The 22,548-nt window shown below is 35.4% G+C and overlaps 1 protein-coding gene across 5 annotated transcripts in view; it reads right to left on the reverse strand.

Moving 5' to 3' along the window:
• Positions 1-22,548, reverse strand: part of LOC141461831 (uncharacterized) — a 93,450-nt gene that overhangs the window by 40,587 nt on the left and 30,315 nt on the right. For 4 of the 5 annotated variants that reach the window (XM_074143202.1, XM_074143204.1, XM_074143205.1 and 1 more), the window contains 7 exons: positions 20,319-21,148; positions 16,674-17,485; positions 14,233-14,370; positions 8,227-9,221; positions 7,037-7,216; positions 3,466-4,827; positions 712-907 (listed from right to left, as the gene is read on the reverse strand). In XM_074143202.1, coding sequence (XP_073999303.1) covers positions 712-907; positions 3,466-4,827; positions 7,037-7,216; positions 8,227-9,221; positions 14,233-14,370; positions 16,674-17,485; positions 20,319-21,148 — 4,513 coding nt within the window. The remainder of the gene's footprint in view (positions 1-711; positions 908-3,465; positions 4,828-7,036; positions 7,217-8,226; positions 9,222-14,232; positions 14,371-16,673; positions 17,486-20,318; positions 21,149-22,548) is intronic. The other variant, XM_074143203.1, reaches the window with a different exon arrangement.

Below are 22,548 nucleotides of genomic sequence, written 5' to 3' on the forward strand. Positions count from 1 at the left end.
CCGACATTAGGCTCGGATATTTTGGCCAGCTGCAACTATCTGGAGAGGAAGCATTGGCATACATGAACGGTCGTAACTGGGTCCCAACTGTTAGTTACATCAAAGCTGCGTATGTGCATGTTCTAAATTACTCATAGACTCTTATTTATTGTATGATTTGATTACGTATCAATTTATGTAAGAATTTAGAATTATACAGTAGTATTTTTACTTGATTAGCTCACTCTCTCTTAATTCTGTAATAATTAACATTAATACTTTTATTTTATATTTCTGCTGCTCATTTGGATTAATATTGTTTATAGTGTATTTAGTTATCTTGAAGCATATTTTCTTCATTTCAATGGAATTTTTTCTTTTTTTTTTCGACTCCACCGACGGTCTATGACCATGGTAATGTCTTTTGATTGTTTTATTTTGAATTGTATTTTTCTTTATTAAGCATGTAACATTTATAAATAAAGACTTTAATAATAATTACATGGAATAGCGTTTTAGAGGGCAGTTAGCTTTAATCTCACCCGCAGACCTCCTCAAAAATGACCATACTCGGAGAGAAAAAGGTATTTAGTGTATTTATGAATTACATAATTTAATCATTAACAGATTTTTATTCAGTTTTAGAAATTTTGACGGGAACGCCATGCTCTTTTTTTTTTTTTAGAAGTATAGGTATTTAGAAGTAAATAAACAAATGCTACAATTACTCACGATCTGTTGTCTGGCACTACATATTCTGGCATTCCAGATATACTTCAGCGGAGATCTCTTTTTCACCATCCAACGCCAGTCCCACTCCTGATAAATTCTCTTCTTCTTTTCAGTCTCCCCTTTAAGATAACTTCGAACTATCTCGTAATTTTGTATCCAAAAGTAATTATTGGAAAGTTGGTGGTACCTCTCGGACCTGGCATTGACAAAAAAAAAAAAATATCGACTGTTAATTTTATAGTTATGGCCAAAAAAGAGTGATATTTTGAAATGAGATTTCCAGTTTTCTTCTACAGGCTCACCCCTCATCAATTTTAAATTGAAAAATATTTTTTATTCCAATTTGGGCACTATAATAGGGTACATTAAAAACTAGAATTAAATAATTGCTATAATTACGTTATGGACTTTTCCCCTTATTTGTTTATTTTGAACTCTGGTTTGATGGGTTTGGTGTTTTGGAACTCATCTTTCTTTCACGTACCACTCGTGATGTATGTGTGATTGCTTTCCTTAGGAGGGTGTCAGTTAAAGTAAAGTAAGTAAAGTAATTGCCTATTTTTTCAGGCGGGTTTTACGTCTAACTACCAATTAGGTGTCGTGGACGGAGGCGATTAGCAAACATACTTTACGGTTACCATTAAATAAAATCCAAGGCCTAAGACAGGGGAATCAAACCTAGTACCACAATACATATTAGCTTTACAGGTCTCGCTTCTAACCGCTCGGCTACCGTGGCGCCTCTGTGCCAGTTAAATTTGACTGACATGTCTTAAATTGTACTGGTTCTGGGACGAATTTTTGCGCCGGAAGTGGTGCCGTCATCATGACGTCACAAGACGAGTGTGTGTTAAGTAAATGTAAGTTAAATACATGTGTGTGTGTTACTTACAAGGACAGATGCACGCTCTTGCATGCTCGTTGGATAGGACAAGAAAAAATAAAATAATCTGGACACAAATGTGACGTATGGACATGTGAGCCTGGCCATCGAACTGGAGACAAAAACTTGTGCTGTGTGTGTGTGTGTGACGTATGGGATGAGCCTCGTACGCGCATGCACGGTCACGGGACAGGACAAAAATGTCTGTCGTATGAGAGAGAGAGAGAGAGATGAGCCTCTGGTCATCGGACTGGACGCGTCATCTTGACGTACGTATGCGATGCCTCTAATAACCCCTTCATCCATTTGGACCACATGTTTTGGATGAAGTTTTCAATTCTTTATTGACCTCTGGACTCCTTTTATTAGCAGAACTTAGCTCTGAATAATGCAGCTTAATCCTTTGTCTCTTAAAAGTATTACTAAAACATAATCTAAATTCAGATTGCTATTTTGTTGTATCTTTCGTCTTTCTAATATGATTATGCGAGATCAGTGATCTTTGAGACATGCTCCAATAACAAATTTTCAACAGCAAACAGCAAGATTCGTGAAGTTGTAGAGGAAAGGTGCTGAATGGATTATTTGTTCAAGGTTGGTTTCAAATTGACAAAAAGTTGTGACATGTGCTTGAAAGAAAACCCAGTTCAGCTAGACCTTCAGAAAGGCAGATGTGGATACACTGACCAAATCTATGGTGTCTGCGGCAACAAAAGTACGTCTACCACTAATATCTGAACGGCAGATGTTCATTCTACAATAAACTCTTCCCAAAAATTTCTGTAAAGAAAACGAATCCTAGATTACAAATCTTGGGTGATCGTTTCATTCATGAATCAAATTGTTACGTGCGATGAACTGCAGATCTACTGGCGCAATTCAGACAGCAGTGGATGTGGTGACCAATCATAGTTGAGCCTGGTAAACACGGCCAGTTATATGAAAAAAAAAAAATGTACAGAGCGAACCATTAAGTAATGTCCATAGGCCTACTGTATGTAGTACATCTAAAGTGGAGTTCAATGACGTATTGGCCAACTTCATATTCTCCACTGTTCTTGAGTGACGTCACTTAAATTTTTTTTTTCTAAAATCATTACTTTTTTGCAATAAAAATGTTATTACTCAAGAAAGTTTTAGTCCGAATTCGATTCTGATGACACGGTTAGAAAGACAGATACATTTCCTAAAAATTGACACCATTTTGAAGTAAAAATTATTCTCCAAACAGCCTCAATCTTCCTCCGAACGCTGGAAAAATAAAAGTAATCGAAATTTGTAAGCAAACTCATTAGGCCCTTATGTGATCATTATCAGACCCTAGGTGCTGGCACTTTTTTTTTTATAAAAGTTTCCTTGTTTAATGGGCTTTCAAACGGTATATCATTTTCCAGGATTCCTTTTATCTTCGTATGAGAAATTAAGTTTGTTTTGCAAGAAAACATGTTCACGAGCATACAAGTGTTAGTTTATCAAGTTGTTTAATTCATTGAAAACTCTTTTAGATGGACCAGTAGTCAATTTTAAAGTAGCTTGTCTTAAAATAAGGAAGTCAAAGATTACAAATTGCACTTAAAAAAATAAAAAATTCTAAACTCTCTGAAATATGTATTTGAGAAAATGTTTGGAAATATTTTAAACACGAACTATTTATTTTTTAACAGTGTAGTTGTGTGTGAAATTGTAATTTGGAGTAAATACAAATTATATGAATTTTTGTTTATAAAAATAGTACTTAAGCGCTATATTTTGAATATTAACATCAACTTGGTATTTTACTTTATAACTCAAAATTCCAATATGAGTATTTATTTGTTTTAATTCACTTACAAATACTGATAATGCTGAGAAACTAAATTACTACAACTTACTTTACAAAATTTTTGTAGATAAAATGTGGCACTTCTAAACTAGTTCTAATCAACTGATGTGCTCTTTCCTCTGGATTAAATGCATTTTTCCGATAAAGACTCTTGTTAACACCATCAATTCTTTTATTTTGCGATTCTAGCGACACTTGATTTATGTACTGTTTTTCCTGTTGATTTTTAATCGCTAATTTTTTACAATTTTCCTCTAATAATTCTTCATATTTATTAATATCTGGTTTTAATTTTCTTTCAGGTTTATTTTTAATAACATTCAATAGGTCTAAGCTTTCTTCATTATCGTCTTCTTTGCTCATTGTTTTTACACTATAATATGCAGTTGGCGTACAGTCAATTGATTCCGAAGATTGTTCATCCTTGAATTGATCTCTCTTTTCATCTTCCAATGAAGATAAGTATAAATTTGTACTTTCTTTAATCTTATTAAGTTGAAATGCATTGACATTTCCGAGGATGCGGCAATATATTATTGGATTAATGCTCAATTTTTTCCTTTCAATACCACCTTCATTCAGTGTTCTTGATACAAGATTATAGTATAGTTTTGGTACGTACGATTGAATATCTTTAATTAAAGTTTGTAAAGTGGCTAAAAGATATGTTGGTAAATCCAAGGAGATATTCTCTTGCATAGTTAAACTGTTTACACTTTTAAATAGATTAACATAATTTTTTTGAATACTTTCTTTGGTATTTCTATAAACTCTATTTCTTGCGTAGCAACGAACAAAATTGTACAAAGTGAACTTAACAAGTACTATACGCTTTTTTCTTTGTAAAAGTTTCATTATCTTTTTACTCATTTTTATTTCAACGGGTTTTTTCTTCTTATTACGTTTACTTATTGTACTAATTATGCGTAATTTAGGCGCTGTCTTCTTTAATTTCTTTTTTTTTCTTAATTTTTTCTTGATTTTATCTAATAATAATGATTTTTCAACTTTTTTAGTAATCATTTTAAAATATTTATCTTGAATTTTCTTTTTTTTACGCCATCTTTGTTCATCTTGTTTATTAAGACGTACTGCCACTTTTTTATTATATTTAGGCGTTGGTCCATCTTTCTTTATAACTTTGTTGTCGGCTGTCTTATCTGTATCATCAAATTCATCTGATTTGCCAGGTGTAGCCAGTAAATTTTTAGGAGATTTCTCTTTTTTGTCTTCTTTTTTTTCGTCTTCTTCATTAATCTTGATTTTAACTCGGAAAATTGTACGTAGCCCGTTTGAGTCTAATGTAAAGATACGTATTGGGTAAAATAAATTGTCAAATCTCTTGATTCTAATTTTCACTGATTCTACACACTGTACATCTTTATTTAATTTTTTTGTTCTTACAGAGCTCCTGAAACATTTCAAAAGACAACCAATTATTATTATTATTATTATTTTTTTTTTTTTAATTTTTTTTTTTTGGCGCATCAACAGCTGAGGTTATTAGCGCCCGGAGCTTTTTCCAGTGCACTGCCGGCCTCCGGACAGTGTTCTCTCATTACAGACAACACTGTCCATCACCGGACAGTGAGCTGTAAGAAGCTCCTAGGAAGAGAAAATCTAAGGGTCAGCTGCTGGATTCGAACCCGGGACCTCCAGTATGCTAACCTCATAGCTAATCCCTTCCCTATTATTATTATTATTATTATTATTAGTATTAATACTTTTATATGGGTGTGAAGTTTGGGCCGACGCTCTTAGAAAAGAAAAGTACCGGAAGCAGATGGCTTAGGTTCAAAGAAGAGGAGCGTAAAGGATCGCCTGTTTCTATCGAACGGTTTCGGAGCCTGCGGCACTAGTGGTGGCTGGAGTGTTCCGCATTCATTTGATGGCCCAAGAACATAAGATGGCTTACGATCTAAAGGAAGTCCTCGGAAGATCGGAGGCGAAGGTGGTGGCCAGGGGTCACTCAATTCGGTCCTGGCATGAGAGGTGGCGGACGGACACCCGAGGCAGATGGACTGCACGGCTCATTGGCAATCCTTCTGAGTGGGCCGGAAGAAAGCATGGCGAGATCGACTACTACCTTACCCAGTTTCTTACAGGGCACGGGTGCTTCACCTCGTACCTGTGTAGGATGGGGAAAGTTGGAGACCCATCATGTATCTTCGGAGACTCTGACTTCGATGACGCCCATCACACATTCTTTCTGTGTGATAGATGGGTGCCGGAGAGGGAGAGATTAGAACAAGAGATCGAGAGAATCAAGCTCGAGAACATAGTAGGAATTATGCTTTCTCACAGAGACTGCTGGCAGAGACAGAGACGCTACTGGCTCTATTCTGCATTCTTAAATATTCTCAAAATCACAACTTTCTTTCTTTAAAACTATTGTTTTTCTTTACCACTTACATACTACGTAAAAATATGCATTTATTTCATGGAATTAAACAGGAGCCAAACCCTCCAAAAATCCTTTGAACCATCACTGATGCACCCTTTTAATGTGAGCTTCCATACCATCGACCTCTGAATCCCATTTTTATCTGGCCTTGCCCAATCCCGCTGGATCAAATTACACTCTAAAATTTCCCTACATCATAATCTCTTAATAGGTAATTTGTCCCGCAATACCGTAAAATCCTACTCGTAGACTGAAGGCGACGATGGCCAGCTTTGGATGTTCAAGTCCTTCGAGTAATTTGTTTTTTTTTAATGATTTATTTATAACTTCGTTTTTTTTTCCTTTGTTTTGTTAACTTTTTTTAAATTTATTGTTTATGCTGTACTTGTTCATTCACCATATTTGTAATACGCAGTAGCGAATTAATAAATGGAAAAAGCAAAAAACAAAAAATAGTTCATGGCACTAGTGACGCTTATATTGAGAAAGAAAAATAAAATATTGAACATTTTCAGTTGAAAACTACACTATTCTTCCCCACTACAACTGTTACATATAATGTTATGTAACCTTTTTCACTAAATCACCTTCTTCATAAAACATTTTCAGTTGAAAACTACACTATTCTTCCCCACTACATCAACTGTTACATATAATGTTATGTAACCTTTTTCACTAAATCACCTTCTTCATAAAACATTTTCAGTTGAAAACTACACTATTCTTCCCCACTACATCAACTGTTACATATAATGTTATGTAACCTTTTTTACTAAATCACCTTCTTCATAAAACATTTTCAGTTGAAAACTACACTATTCTTCCCCACTACATCAACTGTTACATATAATGTTATGTAACCTTTTTCACTAAATCACCTTCTTCATAAAACATTTTCAGTTGAAAACTACACTATTCTTCCCCACTACAACTGTTAAATGTAATTTAACTAAAATTTTCACTAAATCACCTTCTCCATAAAACATTTTTAATGTAAAAAAAATTCTCGCTCCTGCTAGAATGGTCGATAGCTTGAAACCCCCAGTTTCGTAAAACTTGGTGCCAATTGGGCAGTTCAAATTTTTCTATAATTAAGAACGAGGTAGAATTTTGTATAATTATGCCAGATCATTTGGATCTGTCATGATAGGCTTATTAATGAATTAATTTGTTTCGGGTCACAAAAATTGGGAATCAAACTTAAATATTAACTTACTTCTTTTGTTTGTTATGTAGTTTTATTCTATATTTTTTGCCCCAATCTTCTCTTAACGCTTTCAGAAAATGTTTTATCTTCTTTCGGCGTTTGCGTTTCGAGAAAATAGTACGAAAGCATTTGATGGGTCTCCTGTTGGGCATTGTTGTGTTCATCCATTTCAATAAGAATGTATGATACCTTAAAACAAAAATCTGATGTGAACACTTATATTGGATTTTAGAGATCTTTAAAGGGCTTTAATTGGCCCTTCCTCAAATCTCCCATAAAATTAATTTTTCTAGAAAAATGATTTAAATAAAAGAATACATCTATACAGGGTGACCAGAGTTACATGCTCCACCCACTTTTTTTTTAACTGCAGGAAATTTCGAAAAAGAAAAAATACATATTTAATCATTTTTAGTCTAGTTTATTTTCAGTGATTGACCCATTTTTTTAAACCCCTGTATCTCGAGATACAGCATCCAACTTTGTTTTTTCAAATGGAACGTTATATTTTTTTTTGCATATTTTTATAGTATTTGAGCTCCTTAAAAAAACAAAAAGAAATCGGTAAGGTTTTTCAAAAGTTATGGTAATTTAAAATATGAAAAACAAATTTCAGTTTATTGTCAAAATTACGTTATTTTTTTTTTTTTTTTAAAGAATCTGTTCAAACTGGGCACAATCAACGGATATACAAGCCAAAACTCTGGACTCCCACGCTTTGCTTGTAGCAGCACTTATGGTGGAGAAGTCAAGATCTAGGCAGGCTTGAGTTATTCGACGTTCAGGTTGTTTTTTCTACAAACGTTTGCTTTGGAGTTTTAGGAAATCAACTAATCGGCCCATACTTCTACAGAGAGAACTTAACTGGTACAAGGTATCTAACTTTTTTTAAAGCCAGTTCTGCTTGAAGATGTTCCTCTACAACGTCGGCTAGATATGTATTTTCAACAAGATGGTTTTTATTTTTTCGAAATTTCCCGTAGTTAAAAAAAAGTGGGTGGAGCATATAACTCTGGTCAGCCTGTATATAGAGTGTGTGTGTGAGAGAGAGAAGTTTAAAAGAAATCGTTGGAGCCATTTCGAGAAAATAATGTAAATAGAAAATTGATTTAATAAAGAGGCTCCTTCCCAATGGCCTGATTTTACCAATTCTTGTCTACTGTTGCACTTAACTTAACCCCATACTTCAATGTAAATACCTTTTGATGCCCCGTATTTTATTCATATTCTCGAAAATGTTATCAGTTTCGATGAACATTTGCTTTGTGTGGGAGATATTTGAAGCGCGATCCTTTTCTTCGCGTTGCCGTTCCTTTTCTATGCGATCTAGTTCCTTCTCTATGCGATCCCGTTCCTTTTCTTGGCGTTCCCGTTCTTTTTCTTGTCGTTCTCGTTCCTTTTCTTGGCGTTCCCGTTCCTTTGCTTGGCGTTGCCAGTCCTTCATATTTTTGGAAGTCCTCGGTAAAAACGGTGAGCGCTTCTTATCTGGTGGAGGCACATTTTGTCCTGGCAAATTTTTGGAAATTTGAACTGTTGATTTGTCCTTGTTCTTTTGTTTATCAACGATGGATAACCTACTTGCTTGTGCTTTCTTAGTGGTCTTCTTTTGCATAGGTCTTTCCAATGTGGGTCTTCTTGAACTACGTCCTTCACTGGGAGAACTTTTACTGGCTCTTCTATATTCGCTCTTGCGGCCCAGTGATAAATTCCTACTCAGTTGCAAAGTCCTACCGTTTATAGTATTCGGTAATTCATTCAGAGTACTTTTTCTATCTACATCACCTATGTAGGTTATAAATCTAAACAACCCTTTATAGTTTGTGTCTCGTACTTTCATAGTTAATATCTTAATCTGTTTAACTATGTAATTTCGAGCTCGCTCCAATTTATTAACTTCTCCAATAAAAAAGGAAATTAACGATTGTATTTTTTGGCGGAACTTGAAGTTTTGAAACTTTTTCAAAACAGCTGGCATCCTAGTTATTGCTTCTAATACATGTTTCGGTTTGTCGTCTACGTTTAATACGTCTATTGGTTCCAAATCCTCATCGTCCAATGATAGTGTCGAAGAGGATGAGGGTGCAGGAAAATTCCATCTCAAATCGTCTTCGGTGAATCGCCTATTAATTTCCGCAATATTGCTGTAATGCTTCAGCGTTTTCCTGGTTGTCCAACTGTGACGAAATATGTTTACCTAGAAAACAAAACAAAAAAACCGGTGAGAATCTTTGACACGACTTATTATTCTTGCAAATCAAAAGTTAAAAATCATCTGTCTCTCACAACGCCAAATTTATTCAGATAAAAATGATAGATCTACAGGCATTTACTTAAGAATACTAAGGTTAAAGTACATTTACATAAGAGCAGTTTTCATAGAAATTGCAAGATAACTGAAATTTTTGTACAGAAAAGTGGCACTTCTAGAAGAAGCATAACCATAACTGCTTAACCATAAACCGCCATAGCAGCCAGCATATGTAGTTCCCAGAAGCTGCTGTAAAGTTCTACATCTCCAGCGTCCCAGTAATCCCACGACCACATAAAGCCTTGTACCTCAGATTCAGAAGGCACCTGACGCGGATATCTCCGGCTGACTTTAGCCGAACGCCGTCTTAACCTGTCCCTGCATCAGCTGGTGTATACGTATTAATATGTCAATTCACATACAAAACTTATTTCAAATAATATTTTTTTTGGTTTAAGTTTACACTACAACGGTGTTTTCAGTAAACCAAGCAATTTTAGTTAATTGGTTATGTAAATCCCCCCACCAATTTTCTGTACGGAGTGCATTGCATCTATAAGAAAATGCAAACTGAATCATGTCTAAAACAAGTTTCTTCTTCTTTCCTGGCTCTACAACCCAGTGATGTGGATCTTGGCCTCCTCAATATGCTTCCGCCATCTCGTCTCTATCTCTAGCGGCCGCCATCCAGTTACGCAGTCCGAGGATATTCCTCGCGTCCTGGGCAGCTCCATCATTCCAACGCAGTCTAGGTCTACCTACCCTCTGTCTCCTATCCGCGGTCCCGCGCAGCAGTTTGGAGCGAATCTCATCGGCAATCAGCCTCGCCACATGGCCTGCCCCTCTCAGCCGGTTTAGTTTAATCCAGGCTACTACTGGGGGTTCCTTCATTAGATCATATAACTCTCTATTCTTCCTATGTCGCCAGGTCGTGCCTTCACGTACTGGGCCGTAGATTTTGCGCAGTAGTTTTCTCTCGAACACCTGCAAACGATGTTCGTCTGTCTTTGGAAATGGTCCAGGTTTCTGAGGCGTATGCCAAGACAGGCCGAATGAGGGTCTTGTACAGCCTAAGTTAGGTGCCTCTTGTCAGCAATTTACTTTTAAGGTGCTTATTTAGGCCATAATAGCACCTGTTAGCGGACATCAACCTCCTTCCTATTTCTTGGGAGACGTCATTATCCGCTACCACAAGAGATCCCAGGTAAACAAACTCAGCTACATTTTCAAATGTGTAGTTCCGTAGGCGGAGTGGGTCTTTTTGTGTTGGATCGGTGGAGAGGAATTTTGTTTTTTCCAAACCCAATCTCCTGCCGTTGGCTTCAATTTTCAGGAAAGCATTCTTTACAGCATCGACTGTTCCACCCACAACGTCTATGTCATCTGCGTAGGCTAAGAGCTGCACAGATTTATGGAAAATGGTTCCCGAGGTTTGGATTTCCGTCTCTCTCTGATCACCCTTTCGAGAGCCAGGTTAGAAAGCAGGCAGGCTAATGCATCACCTTGCCTTAATTCGTTTCTCGATTGGAATTGAGAGGAGATGCTCGACTGGATCCGCATAACGCAGTGAACATTCGACATACTCATCGCAACAAGGCGTACCAACTTAATCGGTATATTCATTTCACTCATAGCCTTATACAGCAACAAGTTTAGGATGCAGAAATATAAGTGTTAAAATGGAATGGTTTTTAATTTTTAATTACTTTCTTATTAATAACTTAATTTATATATGATTTACTTAATAATTGGAACGGTTTTAATCTTAAACAAAATAAATATTGGATTTATGAAAAATGTATAACTATCAAGGGAAGGGATTAACGGTTAGTTTATTGGATTCCCGGGTTCGAATCCAGTTGCTTAGATTTTCTCTTCCTAGCAGCTTCTTACACCTCACTGTCCGGTGATCTATTGCACGGAGCTAATACGTTTAATAAATGATAGCTTAGCATCTAGCAGTAAACCAAAGGTAACTTCACTTTTACAAGGTAATGAGTTGCTCTTAACTTCAACAAATTTATTAATAGCCGGTCTTCTGCTAAAAAAGAAAAGCATTTATCTGTCGCGAGATGGCGTAGTATTGTATCCATTCTAAGTGTTATTAAAACTGTCCGGTAGGACAGTTGTATAAGGGTTGATCATCAAAAACTGCACGAAAAAGAGTAACGTTGAAAAACACCCAACTTTGACAATTTTTTTCTCTTTTTCTATAAAAGATAAAATTCCCAAATTTTCTTTATAATGTAGGGCAAATCCTCCTTTATAACTGTAATTTTTTTGCAACCACCCAGATCTAATAGATTTCGAGAAAAAAGTTGCCGAAAATGAGCAAAAACGGCATTTTCAAAAATTGTTGTTGTTCTTGTTGTTGTTGTTGTTGTTGTTGTTGTAGTTGTTGTTGTTGTTGTTGTTACCTTTTTTGTAAACTGCGTAGCGCCTAAACGCGTGAACCGATTTTCATGAATGAGATGTCATTCAATTCGGAATTTTATGTAGATGTGCCTTTTGGGGGTCTCGACGCTGTACCTCGAATGGGAGAGGAGTTAGCCCCCTTAATGTAAGGCCCCCTCCAAAATTATTATTACTAATTACTCTGTAAATCTTGGCCCGATTTTGAAAAAAATTGGTAGGGTGATAGAGTTAGGGCTCCCCTACGTAACATTAAAGCGGCGATCAGCTCTTACACTTTTTTTTTTTTTTTTTTTTTTTTTTTTTTTTTTTTTTTTTTTTTTTTTTTTTTTTTTTTTTTTTTTTTTTTTTTTTTGGGCGCATCGACTGCTGAGGTAATGATAGAATTGCTTATTCCAAATTTAAAAAAAACAGTAAAGCAGATATGTAACTTTGCAAAATAGACAAAAATGAAAATCTATCCAAAAGGTACAAAAATCTCCTTAACAAAAACTTACAGTTTAAAAAGTTAAGTATAAGGGTTGATTGAACGCCAAAAGGTACACAAATCAGCAAGTACCCAACATTTCATTCAAGCTTAGTTGATATAATTTAAGTAATTTTGCTGCATTAACTTTTTCTTCACATTTTTTAGAATTTATTAGATGTCACAGACCCTTATGCTGGCCAGTTCGTTCATAATATTATTTGGTTATAATTATGATAAAATGTATATTATATCTTCGTTTTTAAATAGGTACTTTATTTTAACTCTAATCCAAATTATTCTTCGGATTTATCTTTAATATGCCCTTTATTCTGAGTAGTCACATCTTATACATGCATGTTAAAGTAGAAAAAGACAAAGTTAGAGTCGGCTACTGTTTAAATTTGAATCACGGATTAAAAGAATATTTCAGTCTTGAATTCGTCTTACCGAAATATTCGTGAGCACAAATAACACACAGCTAATAACAAGTAGATTATTCAACAACAATTATTCATTTCTCAATTGTAATTTAATTTTACTTATAGTAAAATACTGGAATAATTAGCTGTCCTAAAAGTATGCAATACTTATTTATTTTATATTACATAACATATATATAACATTGTGAGAAGAACAGCTACATTGAGAGTGTGATTGAAGAAAACTATATTATTATAAATCCTATATTGTTTTAAATCCTCCGTGATTCAAATTTAAACAGTAGCCGACTCTAACTTTGTCTTTTTGCTGCGCGTAACTACTATAGAGATGCTTTCAGTTGAAGCTAAGATTCGGAGAGTAAAACATATCCGGGCATCATCTATATAACTACACCACTACAGATTCCTTTCTTTCATTTCTTTTTTTATTTTGTTCTAAACTACCATTCATCGACTTGTCACTCCTTGATCTTCCTCAGGTGCCAAACATGACTCACATATATCCATCACAAACATTAATACTGATAATCGTCTATATATCATTACTTTTGGATAACATTCTACTCACCGTCGTGGGTAAGTCTATATTTTTTAATAATATTTTAGAATTATTTTTGTTTATATATTTTTGTATGGTATTTAAGTAACTTATTTATTGAATAAATTTCAAATTTCAGTTCCTATTGTACCAGATTATCTCCTAAATATTGAAAATTTAGCCAAAGATGTTGATCGATTCAACATGAAATTAAATTCGTAAGTTAAAAATGCAGATTTATTATATCTAAATAACATCACACTTTGCATTTTTAATTAATAACTATCGGTAATAAAGAATTGGATAATAATTTAAACATAATTATGATGAACAGTAGATGAATTAGTCAGTTTAAAATATCAATTTGATATTAGAAACATTTTAGGCCTTTTCTTTTAGAAGTGCATTAGTTTTATATGAAAACATTTTGGACGAAGAAAATGGACGAGTTGGGCTATTATTATCATCAAAAGCTGTGGTTCAATTGATGTTAAATCCTATTGTAGGAAGATATAATTACTTAAATTATATCAACTAAGCTTGAATGAAATGTTGGGTACTTGCTGATTTGTGTACCTTTTGGCGTTCAATCAACCCTTATACTTAACTTTTTAAACTGTAAGTTTTTGTTAAGGAGATATGATATTAATCTTTAGCTTAGTGAGTTCATTAAAACATATTACTATTACTATTACACATCTCGTCTAACAACCGACTATTTGAGCAATCAAAAAATCGAATTAATGGGTCATCCGCCGTACAGTCCTGATTTGGCACCTGAATGGCTTCTTTTTGTTTCCGAACGTCAAGAATAAATTACGAGGACAACGATTTTCGTCGGCAGAAGAAGCCGTTGATGCATTCAAAAACCATGTTTTGGAGGTGTCTCAAGCGGAATGGAAAAAATGCTTTGACAAGTGGTTCGAACGCATGCAGAAGTGTATAGATCATAAAGGAGAATATTTTAAAAAACAATAAAGTCATTTTCAATGACAAATTACTGTTTTTTTTTATTATTAGGCTCAAAATATAAATAGTGACCCTCGTATAAAGGATAGTATTTAAATTATTTAAAATATGGTATTTCTAGGCTCTTACCATTGGCTTGATTTTGTTCCTTCTCTTGAGGAACTTACTAATGGCGACTGTGACATTCGGATAATTTTTTCTAGGTCTATACGCTTCGCAGCACTTCTTTCCGCCTTTCATGATGAATTTGCTGCCCTTAACAAACCACTGAAAAACAAAGGCTTATTAAATAAACGCTGAGTAAAGTACAAGACAAGCTAAGTTTGAACACGTAAGCAGTTAAAAAAAAAAAAAAAAAAACTAGCGTATTCTAAGGATTGGTCATACACGTCTGACACATGGGTACCTCCTCATTGCCGAAAGAAGGCCGAGGTGCCCGCGATGCCGAGAAAAGCTGACAGTGTCACACGTGTTGGAAGGGTGTCAGGCACTGCGTAGCCAAAGAGAAACTGTAGGCCTGCCACATGACAAGCGCGCAATTCTTCAAGAGGGTTCTCCTTACATCAGGAGGCTATTTACGTATCTAAAACAAATTAATTTATATTTTAAAATTTAGGTTAGTAATTAGGTTAGTTTATAGGTTAGTCCTTTTAAAGGGGAAAGGAATATCGAGTACTTTTCCCTAGTGTGAGTGCTTAGGATGAGTGTATTATATTAAGGTGAGAATGTATTTATTGGCATGAATGTATTTATTGGCGTGAATGTATTTATTGGCGTGAATGTATTTATTAGCGAGAATATATTTATTGGCGTAAATGTATTTATCGGTGAGAAAGTCGTATGTATGTTTAGGTTAGGTTTTTATCCTAGGGTTGAAAGAAGTATTTTAACCCCATTAAGTTAATTTTATTTAACATAGTTCTGTTTATTTTAGGATGTGCAGGAATATTAGTTCAAAGTACTGCACATCCAACTACTAGTAGAGTAAATAGCTCCTCGGATTAAGTAAAATAAAATAAAGCCAAGCAAACAGTAAATGTAAAAGTTAATAAGTTAACCTAGTAATACTTTGGGTTTTGCCGAAAATGTAAATAATAGCATACAATTTAAATTATTAATTCAGAAATAGATATTTATTATAAAAGTTAGTCGATTTACGGGATGACACAATCATGTGTGGAAAAAATCTTGCAGACCCAGGCTCCACCCTACCTTGTTAAGCAAGGTGTAGTAATTGGAAGCTGCACGTGTCTTCCCAGCTCGTGTAGTATAAGGAAATAAGAAGAACCATGACAGTGGGCGCTAATGACCGAGATGTCGATGCGCCGAAAAAAAAAAACTAGCGTATTCTGAATTTAGACCTCAAGGCAATTAAAAAATTCAAATCCAAGCGTTTGCATGAATCTAAGATAGCAAAAAAAAAAAGCAAAAAAAATGGTATTACACTTTGCTTTATCTACAGGCAGATGGTTATCCATCTCTTCTCTGATGGGTCAAAAATAGACAGCGGTGTAGGATGTGTCCAAACTACACTACAGTGTACGCCGCAGTAATGTACGCTATCTGACAGGCCTTAAAAACTAATCTCTGGAAAAGGAAAAAAAAAAAAAGCTACAGAAAAGCACTAGGGCTAACCGATAGCTCAAGTGCAATACAGATTCTTCAGGAAAATTTCTCTACTGATTCAATGCTTAAGATTTTTTAAATACTATTTAATTTATCAGCACTGGGACAAAAGAAAGGTGGTCTTTGTATGGGTGCCAGGTCACATAAGTGTGTTCAGCAATGAAATGGCTGGTTAGGCGGCCACATTAGGATGAAATGCTAGGAGCATGAAAGCTGGTAATGGTGAGAATCTAATTATTATTGTAGCACGAATGATTCATTGGCGTAGTGTGTTTATCAGCGTACATAAATGTATTTATAACCTTGAATGTAGCAACTGGATGAGAATTGTATTTAGGTTAGGATTTTGCCCGGGTGGAAGGAATGTTTATCAAAGGACTAGCAGTTTAAAGCAAGTGGCCCTTCGCTAAATTTATATTTCAATAATTGTAATAAGGGCGGTTGCAGGCGCCACGGTAGCCGCGAGACCTGTAAAGCTAATATGTATTGTGGTAATGGGTTCGATTCCCAGTCTCTAGGCCTTGGATTTTATTTAATGGTTAATAAAAGAAATTTATAGTAAATTATGTTTGCTAGTCGCCTCCGTCCACGACACCTAATTGGTACTTGGACGTAAAGCCGGCCTGAAAAAATAGGCAATTACTTAACTAAGTGGAGTTACAAGTTAGAAATTGGAAATATGTCTTTGAATTGGAGATAGGATGACGATAAGAATGTGGATATGATGGCTAAAGAGCTGAAGACGTAATGAACGTAGCGAGGGAAGAGAGATTTTAGGTGACAAGAGGGCGCTAATGGCCAAGTTGTCATTGCGCCCCCTTCCAAAAAAAAAAATCCTCGCACAAGACGCACCTGAAGGAAACAACTTAAAAAAGCAATGCAAGTTACGACATTTAAAGCTATGTAAAGACATTTCAGACCAATTGAATTGCATAAATGCTTACTTTGCTCAGTTTGGATGGACAACAAGTCTGGCAGCATTTTCTCATGCATATACTCCAAGCTATACGATCACTGACGCCTATTTTTCTGTACTTTATAGGCGCCTTAAACGCTAGCTCTTTCTTTCTTTTCGCTCTCTTTTTCTTGATCTTTTCGAGGATCCGGCGATCATCCTTGGACAGCTCCACTTTCTCTTCTGGTTGTACCTTAACCGCTATTTCTTTTTTCTGTTTTGTCTCCTTTATAGTCTGCTTCTTCTGCCGTTTCTTTCTCAACCTCATTTTCGCCAATGTCTGTTTCCTCATCCTTTCCATCTTTTGTATGTACTTATATCTTTTTCGGATATCTTCTTCCTTTTCTTCTTTCTTTTCTTGTTCCCTCTTTTCCATTTTTTGTATTAGCTCCTTATGTTTTTTTCTATCAACTTTTTTCTTTTCATCGGTTTTCCATTCAGTAACCTTTTGTTCTTCCTTATCAACTTTCTGCAGCTTCTTAAACCCTTCTCCACCAAAATATAACTCCTCATATGTAGCACAAGAATACACTTCAGTACATTCAACAAATGTGAGATCCTTCTCTGATTCTTCTTCAACGTCATCAGCGTCCACATAATGATCTCCTGAATCGTTTGAATCATCCGATAAAGTGTCATCTGAGCCAGAAAATTCACCAATGCTTCTTTCGTCATCTTTAATTTTAGGTTTAACTTTTTTCACTTTTTTTCTCTTCTTACCGCCACGGCCCTGGTTTTTGGACCCTGAAAATATCCTCCAAGGAAATTGGAGACCTCTTTCGCGATAACTTTGAAACACACCTGTAAAATTTTAGAAAATATAAGTAAACAAATCTGGTAAAAACTACCTTCTACAACTAATAAAACGACATTTTGCAAGATTTATCTATGGTAACTAAAAGAAAAAAAAGGACAAATCATATAAATAGCAATATAAATATAGTGAGGTTTGCTGTTGAAATTTACTGCTAAAATTTCTTTTAGTTTTTGAGATATTCTGTTATAAAATAAACTGAAAAAATCTATTAAGTGGCACATGGAAATCTTTTTAATTTTTTATTGGGCTATGTTTATCTTAAGACTCATTTGATTTACTCTTTTGGCGAAAACGCATTTGTAGATTTTATGGTCAATAATCATAGTAAATACAAATAAACTAAAATGAAAGAATTTTTATTTGTAAATTACTTACCCTTGTAAATAAATATATAAATAGTATGTAAATATCGGCAATGACAGAAACGAAATCATGATCACTAATGAATGAATCTATAATTCAGTGGTATATGCATAGGTAGGCTGTTGAGCCACATAGGAGGACTGGGTAGAATTATAGCAGAATATGTTTGTGTCTGCAAGAAACAAAGTTACGCCCAGGACATCCTAAAAGGATCCTAGGGTTTAATGTTTACAACCAAGCGATTCAACCAACCCCTGAAGGAAGGGCACATGATGGTGTTGCGGTCTGCATTCGGAATAACATCTAATGTAAACAGATATCACTCAACATTAACTGATTGGTTGTTGCTGTAAGATTGCATGTGCCATTACAAGTCACCGTCGTAAGCATCTATTTATCAGATTTATTTATGTGATGTACAGAGTAGAGTACAGACGAGGTGGTGTGAGTCAAACGGTCTACAGTTACTGCGACGAATAAAAGTCTGTAGTAACATCTTCAGGTTCGCAAGCCTCAGCCAATGGTTAAGGCATAGTTGCAACCAAGATGCCTGTAAGAAGGCCATTAAACCTCCTAAAAGGCAACCCTGCACTGAAGAACCTCGCTCTTGCCTTATTCTCGCAAAAAAAAAAGAGGGCATGAAGCGGTGTATCTTTCCCTGTAAAGTAAAACCTGCAGTGACCATCATTAATCAGACCCTATTGTTTGTTAAGCCCTTAAATTGCTCAGACAGTTAAAGTCAATCGGCATTGATTAAGCAGTTCTGCCATAAGTTTTGGCGAAGATCCTCGAATGAAGTATTTCGCTTGTCTATGGCCGATGGCATTGTGCTTCAGATTTATTGAGGAACCAAGACTGGTTTCATCACAGCCCTCTAGATACTTTTCAAAACGGTTCAACAAAAGCTTTGCAAAAGCTTAACTGAGCCAATTCAACAGCGTTCTCGTTGTCGCCATGACCTGCATGCCTTGGCTTTCAGGATAAGGTGAGCAATTTGATGAATACAAACACATACATGTATGACCAACCCTTACTACATACATTTATTGATATACAGGCTGACCAGAGTTATATGCTCCACCCACTTTTTTTTTAACTGTGGGAAATTTCGAAAAAATAAAAAACACGTATTTAATCATTTTTAGTCTAGTTTATTTTCAGTGATTGACCCATTTTTTTAAACCCCGATATCTCGAGATACAGCATCCAACTTTTTTTTTTTCAAATAGAACGTTATATTTTTTTTTTGCATATTTTTATAGTATTTGAGCTCCTAAAGAAAAAAAAAAAAAAAATTAAATCGGTTAGGTTTTTCAAAAGTTATAGTAATTTAAAATATGAAAAACAAATTTCAGTTTAATGTCAAAATTACCTTATGTTTTTAAAAAAAAAGCTGCTCAAACTGAGCACCATCAACGGATAGGCAAGCCAAAACTCTGAACTCCCACGCTTTGCTTGTAGCAGCACTTATGGTGGCGAAGACAAGATCTAGGTTGGCTAAAGTTATTCGACGTTCCAGATCTTCGACTGAAACCACGGGATTAAGGTTACTGTACACTTTATTTTTTAGATATCTCCAGAAAAAATAGTCCCATTGGGGTTAAGTCCAGAGATCGAGGTGGCCATTGGATCGGACAATTAGTTTCTAAGCACTTTTCATGGAAATTTCTGTCCAGGTAACCTCGAACAACTCTCGCATTATGTGCCGGGCAACCATCTTGTTGAAAATACATATCTAGCCGACGTTGTAGAGGAACATCTTCAAGCAGAACTGGCAAAATGTCTTTTAAAAAAGTTAGATACCTTGCACCAGTTAAGTTCTCCCTGTAGTAGTATGGGCCGATTAGTTGATTTCCTAAAACTCCACACCAAACGTTTGTAGAAAAAACAACCTGAACGTCGAATACTTCTAGCCTGCCTAGATCTTGACTTTGCCACCATAAGTGCTGCTACAAATAGAGCGTGGGAGTCCAGAGCTTTGGCTTGCCTATCCGTTGATTGTGCCCAGTTTAAACAGCTTTTTATAAAAATATAAGGTAATTTTGACAATAAACTGAAATTTGTTTTTCATATTTTAAATTACCATAACTTTTGAAAAACCTAACCGATTTCAATTTTTTTTTAGGAGCTCAAATACTATAAAAATATTCCTCTTTTTTGTATGTTGGTTTCTGATTTAAGTATCTTTGTGTTTGGGAAATCGAAAGTGTGATGATTTTCTGTGCTGTGTAACACATAGCAACACTCTTACGACACAAAACTATAAAAGAACACCTCGGCACTTTCCTTACACAGCACAGAAAATCATCACACTTTCGATGTTTTCGAATAAATGTATCACGACTGAAATGGCAATTATTTTTTCATCCTATTCAGTCACCAAAAAGAATGTATAGCAATCATGTATTTCTAGATCGCAATGCTTTTTTCATCATTTGTGATTAGTGTACTTACTTCTCCAAAAATCTTGAGTACCTTTTGCGCCTCCTTCATCTTCATCATGTTCAACTTTCCTTACCCCGGGTACTTTTACAATCTTGATATATTTCCCGTAGAATGTGTTAGCGCCTACTCTAATACCAGCTGGATTTTCCGCGTCTGACTGGATAATCTCTTTAGACACATATTTTGGGACGGCATCAAAGCGTGACATTTTATTGTGTTTCTTCTTTTTTGGGGTACGTTTCTTTTTTCCAAATTTCAATTTTTTTATTTTATTCATCTTATCGTGAGCATTTGGTACAATCATTTTTGAAACTTGCAAGCTTGGCTTGGCGCCAGCATTGGCTTCACCATTAACATCACTCTCGGCTTCCGGTTTTTCTTGTTCAACTTTTTTTTTCAAGATGATTACCCTAATTTTGTTGGAAAATGTATCAAACGTTTCAGAAGCAACGTTCGTGGTTAGAGCGTCCTTCGGCTCTTCCAATTGTCCCTTAATCGTTTTAATACGTTCCAGCTTTGAACTGATAGAATAGCCAACTGTTGTAGCAATACTTCTTTTAAAGGTTTTCTTTCTAATATAAACTCTATCTGGAACAAATCTGAATAATTTTGGCATTTTTATTGGCAACACTAGATTCCTTTTATCCGAAGAGGCTATGGTATCACGGTTGATATTTTCCATTGTAGACGCAACCGCTTCGCCTTTAAAATTTATTACTGTACTCGCACTCGGCTTTAGCTTCACTTTTTTCATTTTTACCTTAAATTTTGCTAAACATTTTAGAAATTCCTTTCTTAAATTGGTGTTTAATACTTTTAAAAGGCGTGATTTTTCTTTTCTGGAATAGAGAAAACAAAATCTGTGAATACACATTTAAACTTATTTCAGTTTAATTGACTAACTTTCTACTAACGTTGAATATTACTGAATTTTACTCAATTATCCTAAACCAATATTGATGGAGACCTGTATTAAATTAAACATTCAGCGCAAAAATAAGTGACTTTTAATTGGTTATACTACCCGTCACAACAATCAATCCCAGAAAGTATGCAATCACTTTTTTCCTTCATTCTTAAATTCGCAACTGCGTAATACAAAACGCAACAAGCAAATATGATATCGTATAGTACATAAATGTGATATAAAAAAATAAAATAATATAATATATTAAGTAAAAAAACAAAGTAAAATAATAAATAAATATGTAAATAAAATAAAATCACTGGAATAGCGTGAATGAAGGCCATCCAACGATGACCATCATAAGTCGGTTAATGTAAATACCGAATGAATGGAATAATAAAGGATGGCCTTGTTTATCTTTCGACCAGGTGATCTCGAGGCCACCGGCGCTTCAGTCTGCGAGTAGGATTTGACGGGAGGTTAGTGCAGGACAGGTTGTTGATTAAGGGATTATGATGTTGGTAAAGTTTGGAGTGGAATTTGATGTAGCGGGACTGGGGGCAAGATCAGAAACAAATGGGATTCGCAGGTCCGGTGTGGATGGTACGTGTTGCTCACGAAGTAGGGTGCGCCGGTGATGGTTCGAAGGAGGATTTGGATTCTGTTTAGGTTTGAACGCTTAGATGTTCCGTACAGTTCAAGTCCATAGGTTCAGATGGGGAGCGAGTAGGGCTGTATATAGTCGTTTCTTGTTTGTCAGGAGTCAGTTTAGAACGTTTGTCAAGTAGTCTCTTGAGCATTCGAAACCTCTGGTTTAGGTTCAAATTGTTTGAGTCTAGTATGTGGATTCCATGTAAGTCGCTTGTCAAGGTATATTCCCCAGATAACTAACGGTATTCGCCACAGGAATCGGAATTTGATTCAGGAATACTGGAGGGAGTATTTTTTCTGTTGAGAGTGAAGGATATGCAGCGGGATTTATTTCCGTTTACCTTTATTCTCCATTCTGCGGAACCAGGGTTCGGGGAGCTATCAATTTTAAAATTCAAATTCGATAAGCCCATTCACCAATCTTTCCGAAGAACCCCCAATCCTTTTTTTCTTTTAATGTAACAAGGGCAGATAGAACTATTCCTACGATTGAGTGGTTAAAGCCCCTTTGGGCCGCAAGCTAATATGTATTGTGGTACTGGGTTTGATTGCCGGTCTAGGCCATGGATTTTATTTAATGCTTAATATGAGAATTTAATGCTACCGTCCATGACACCTAATTGGTAAACTGGACGTAAAGCCTGCTTGTAAAAAATAAGCATTTTACTTTACTTTTTACAT

This window comes from Rhodnius prolixus, unplaced genomic scaffold (assembly GCF_049639745.1).
Source record: "Rhodnius prolixus isolate KJV_2025 unplaced genomic scaffold, Rpr scaffold_12, whole genome shotgun sequence".
NCBI classification, from domain to species: Eukaryota; Metazoa; Arthropoda; class Insecta; order Hemiptera; family Reduviidae; genus Rhodnius; species Rhodnius prolixus.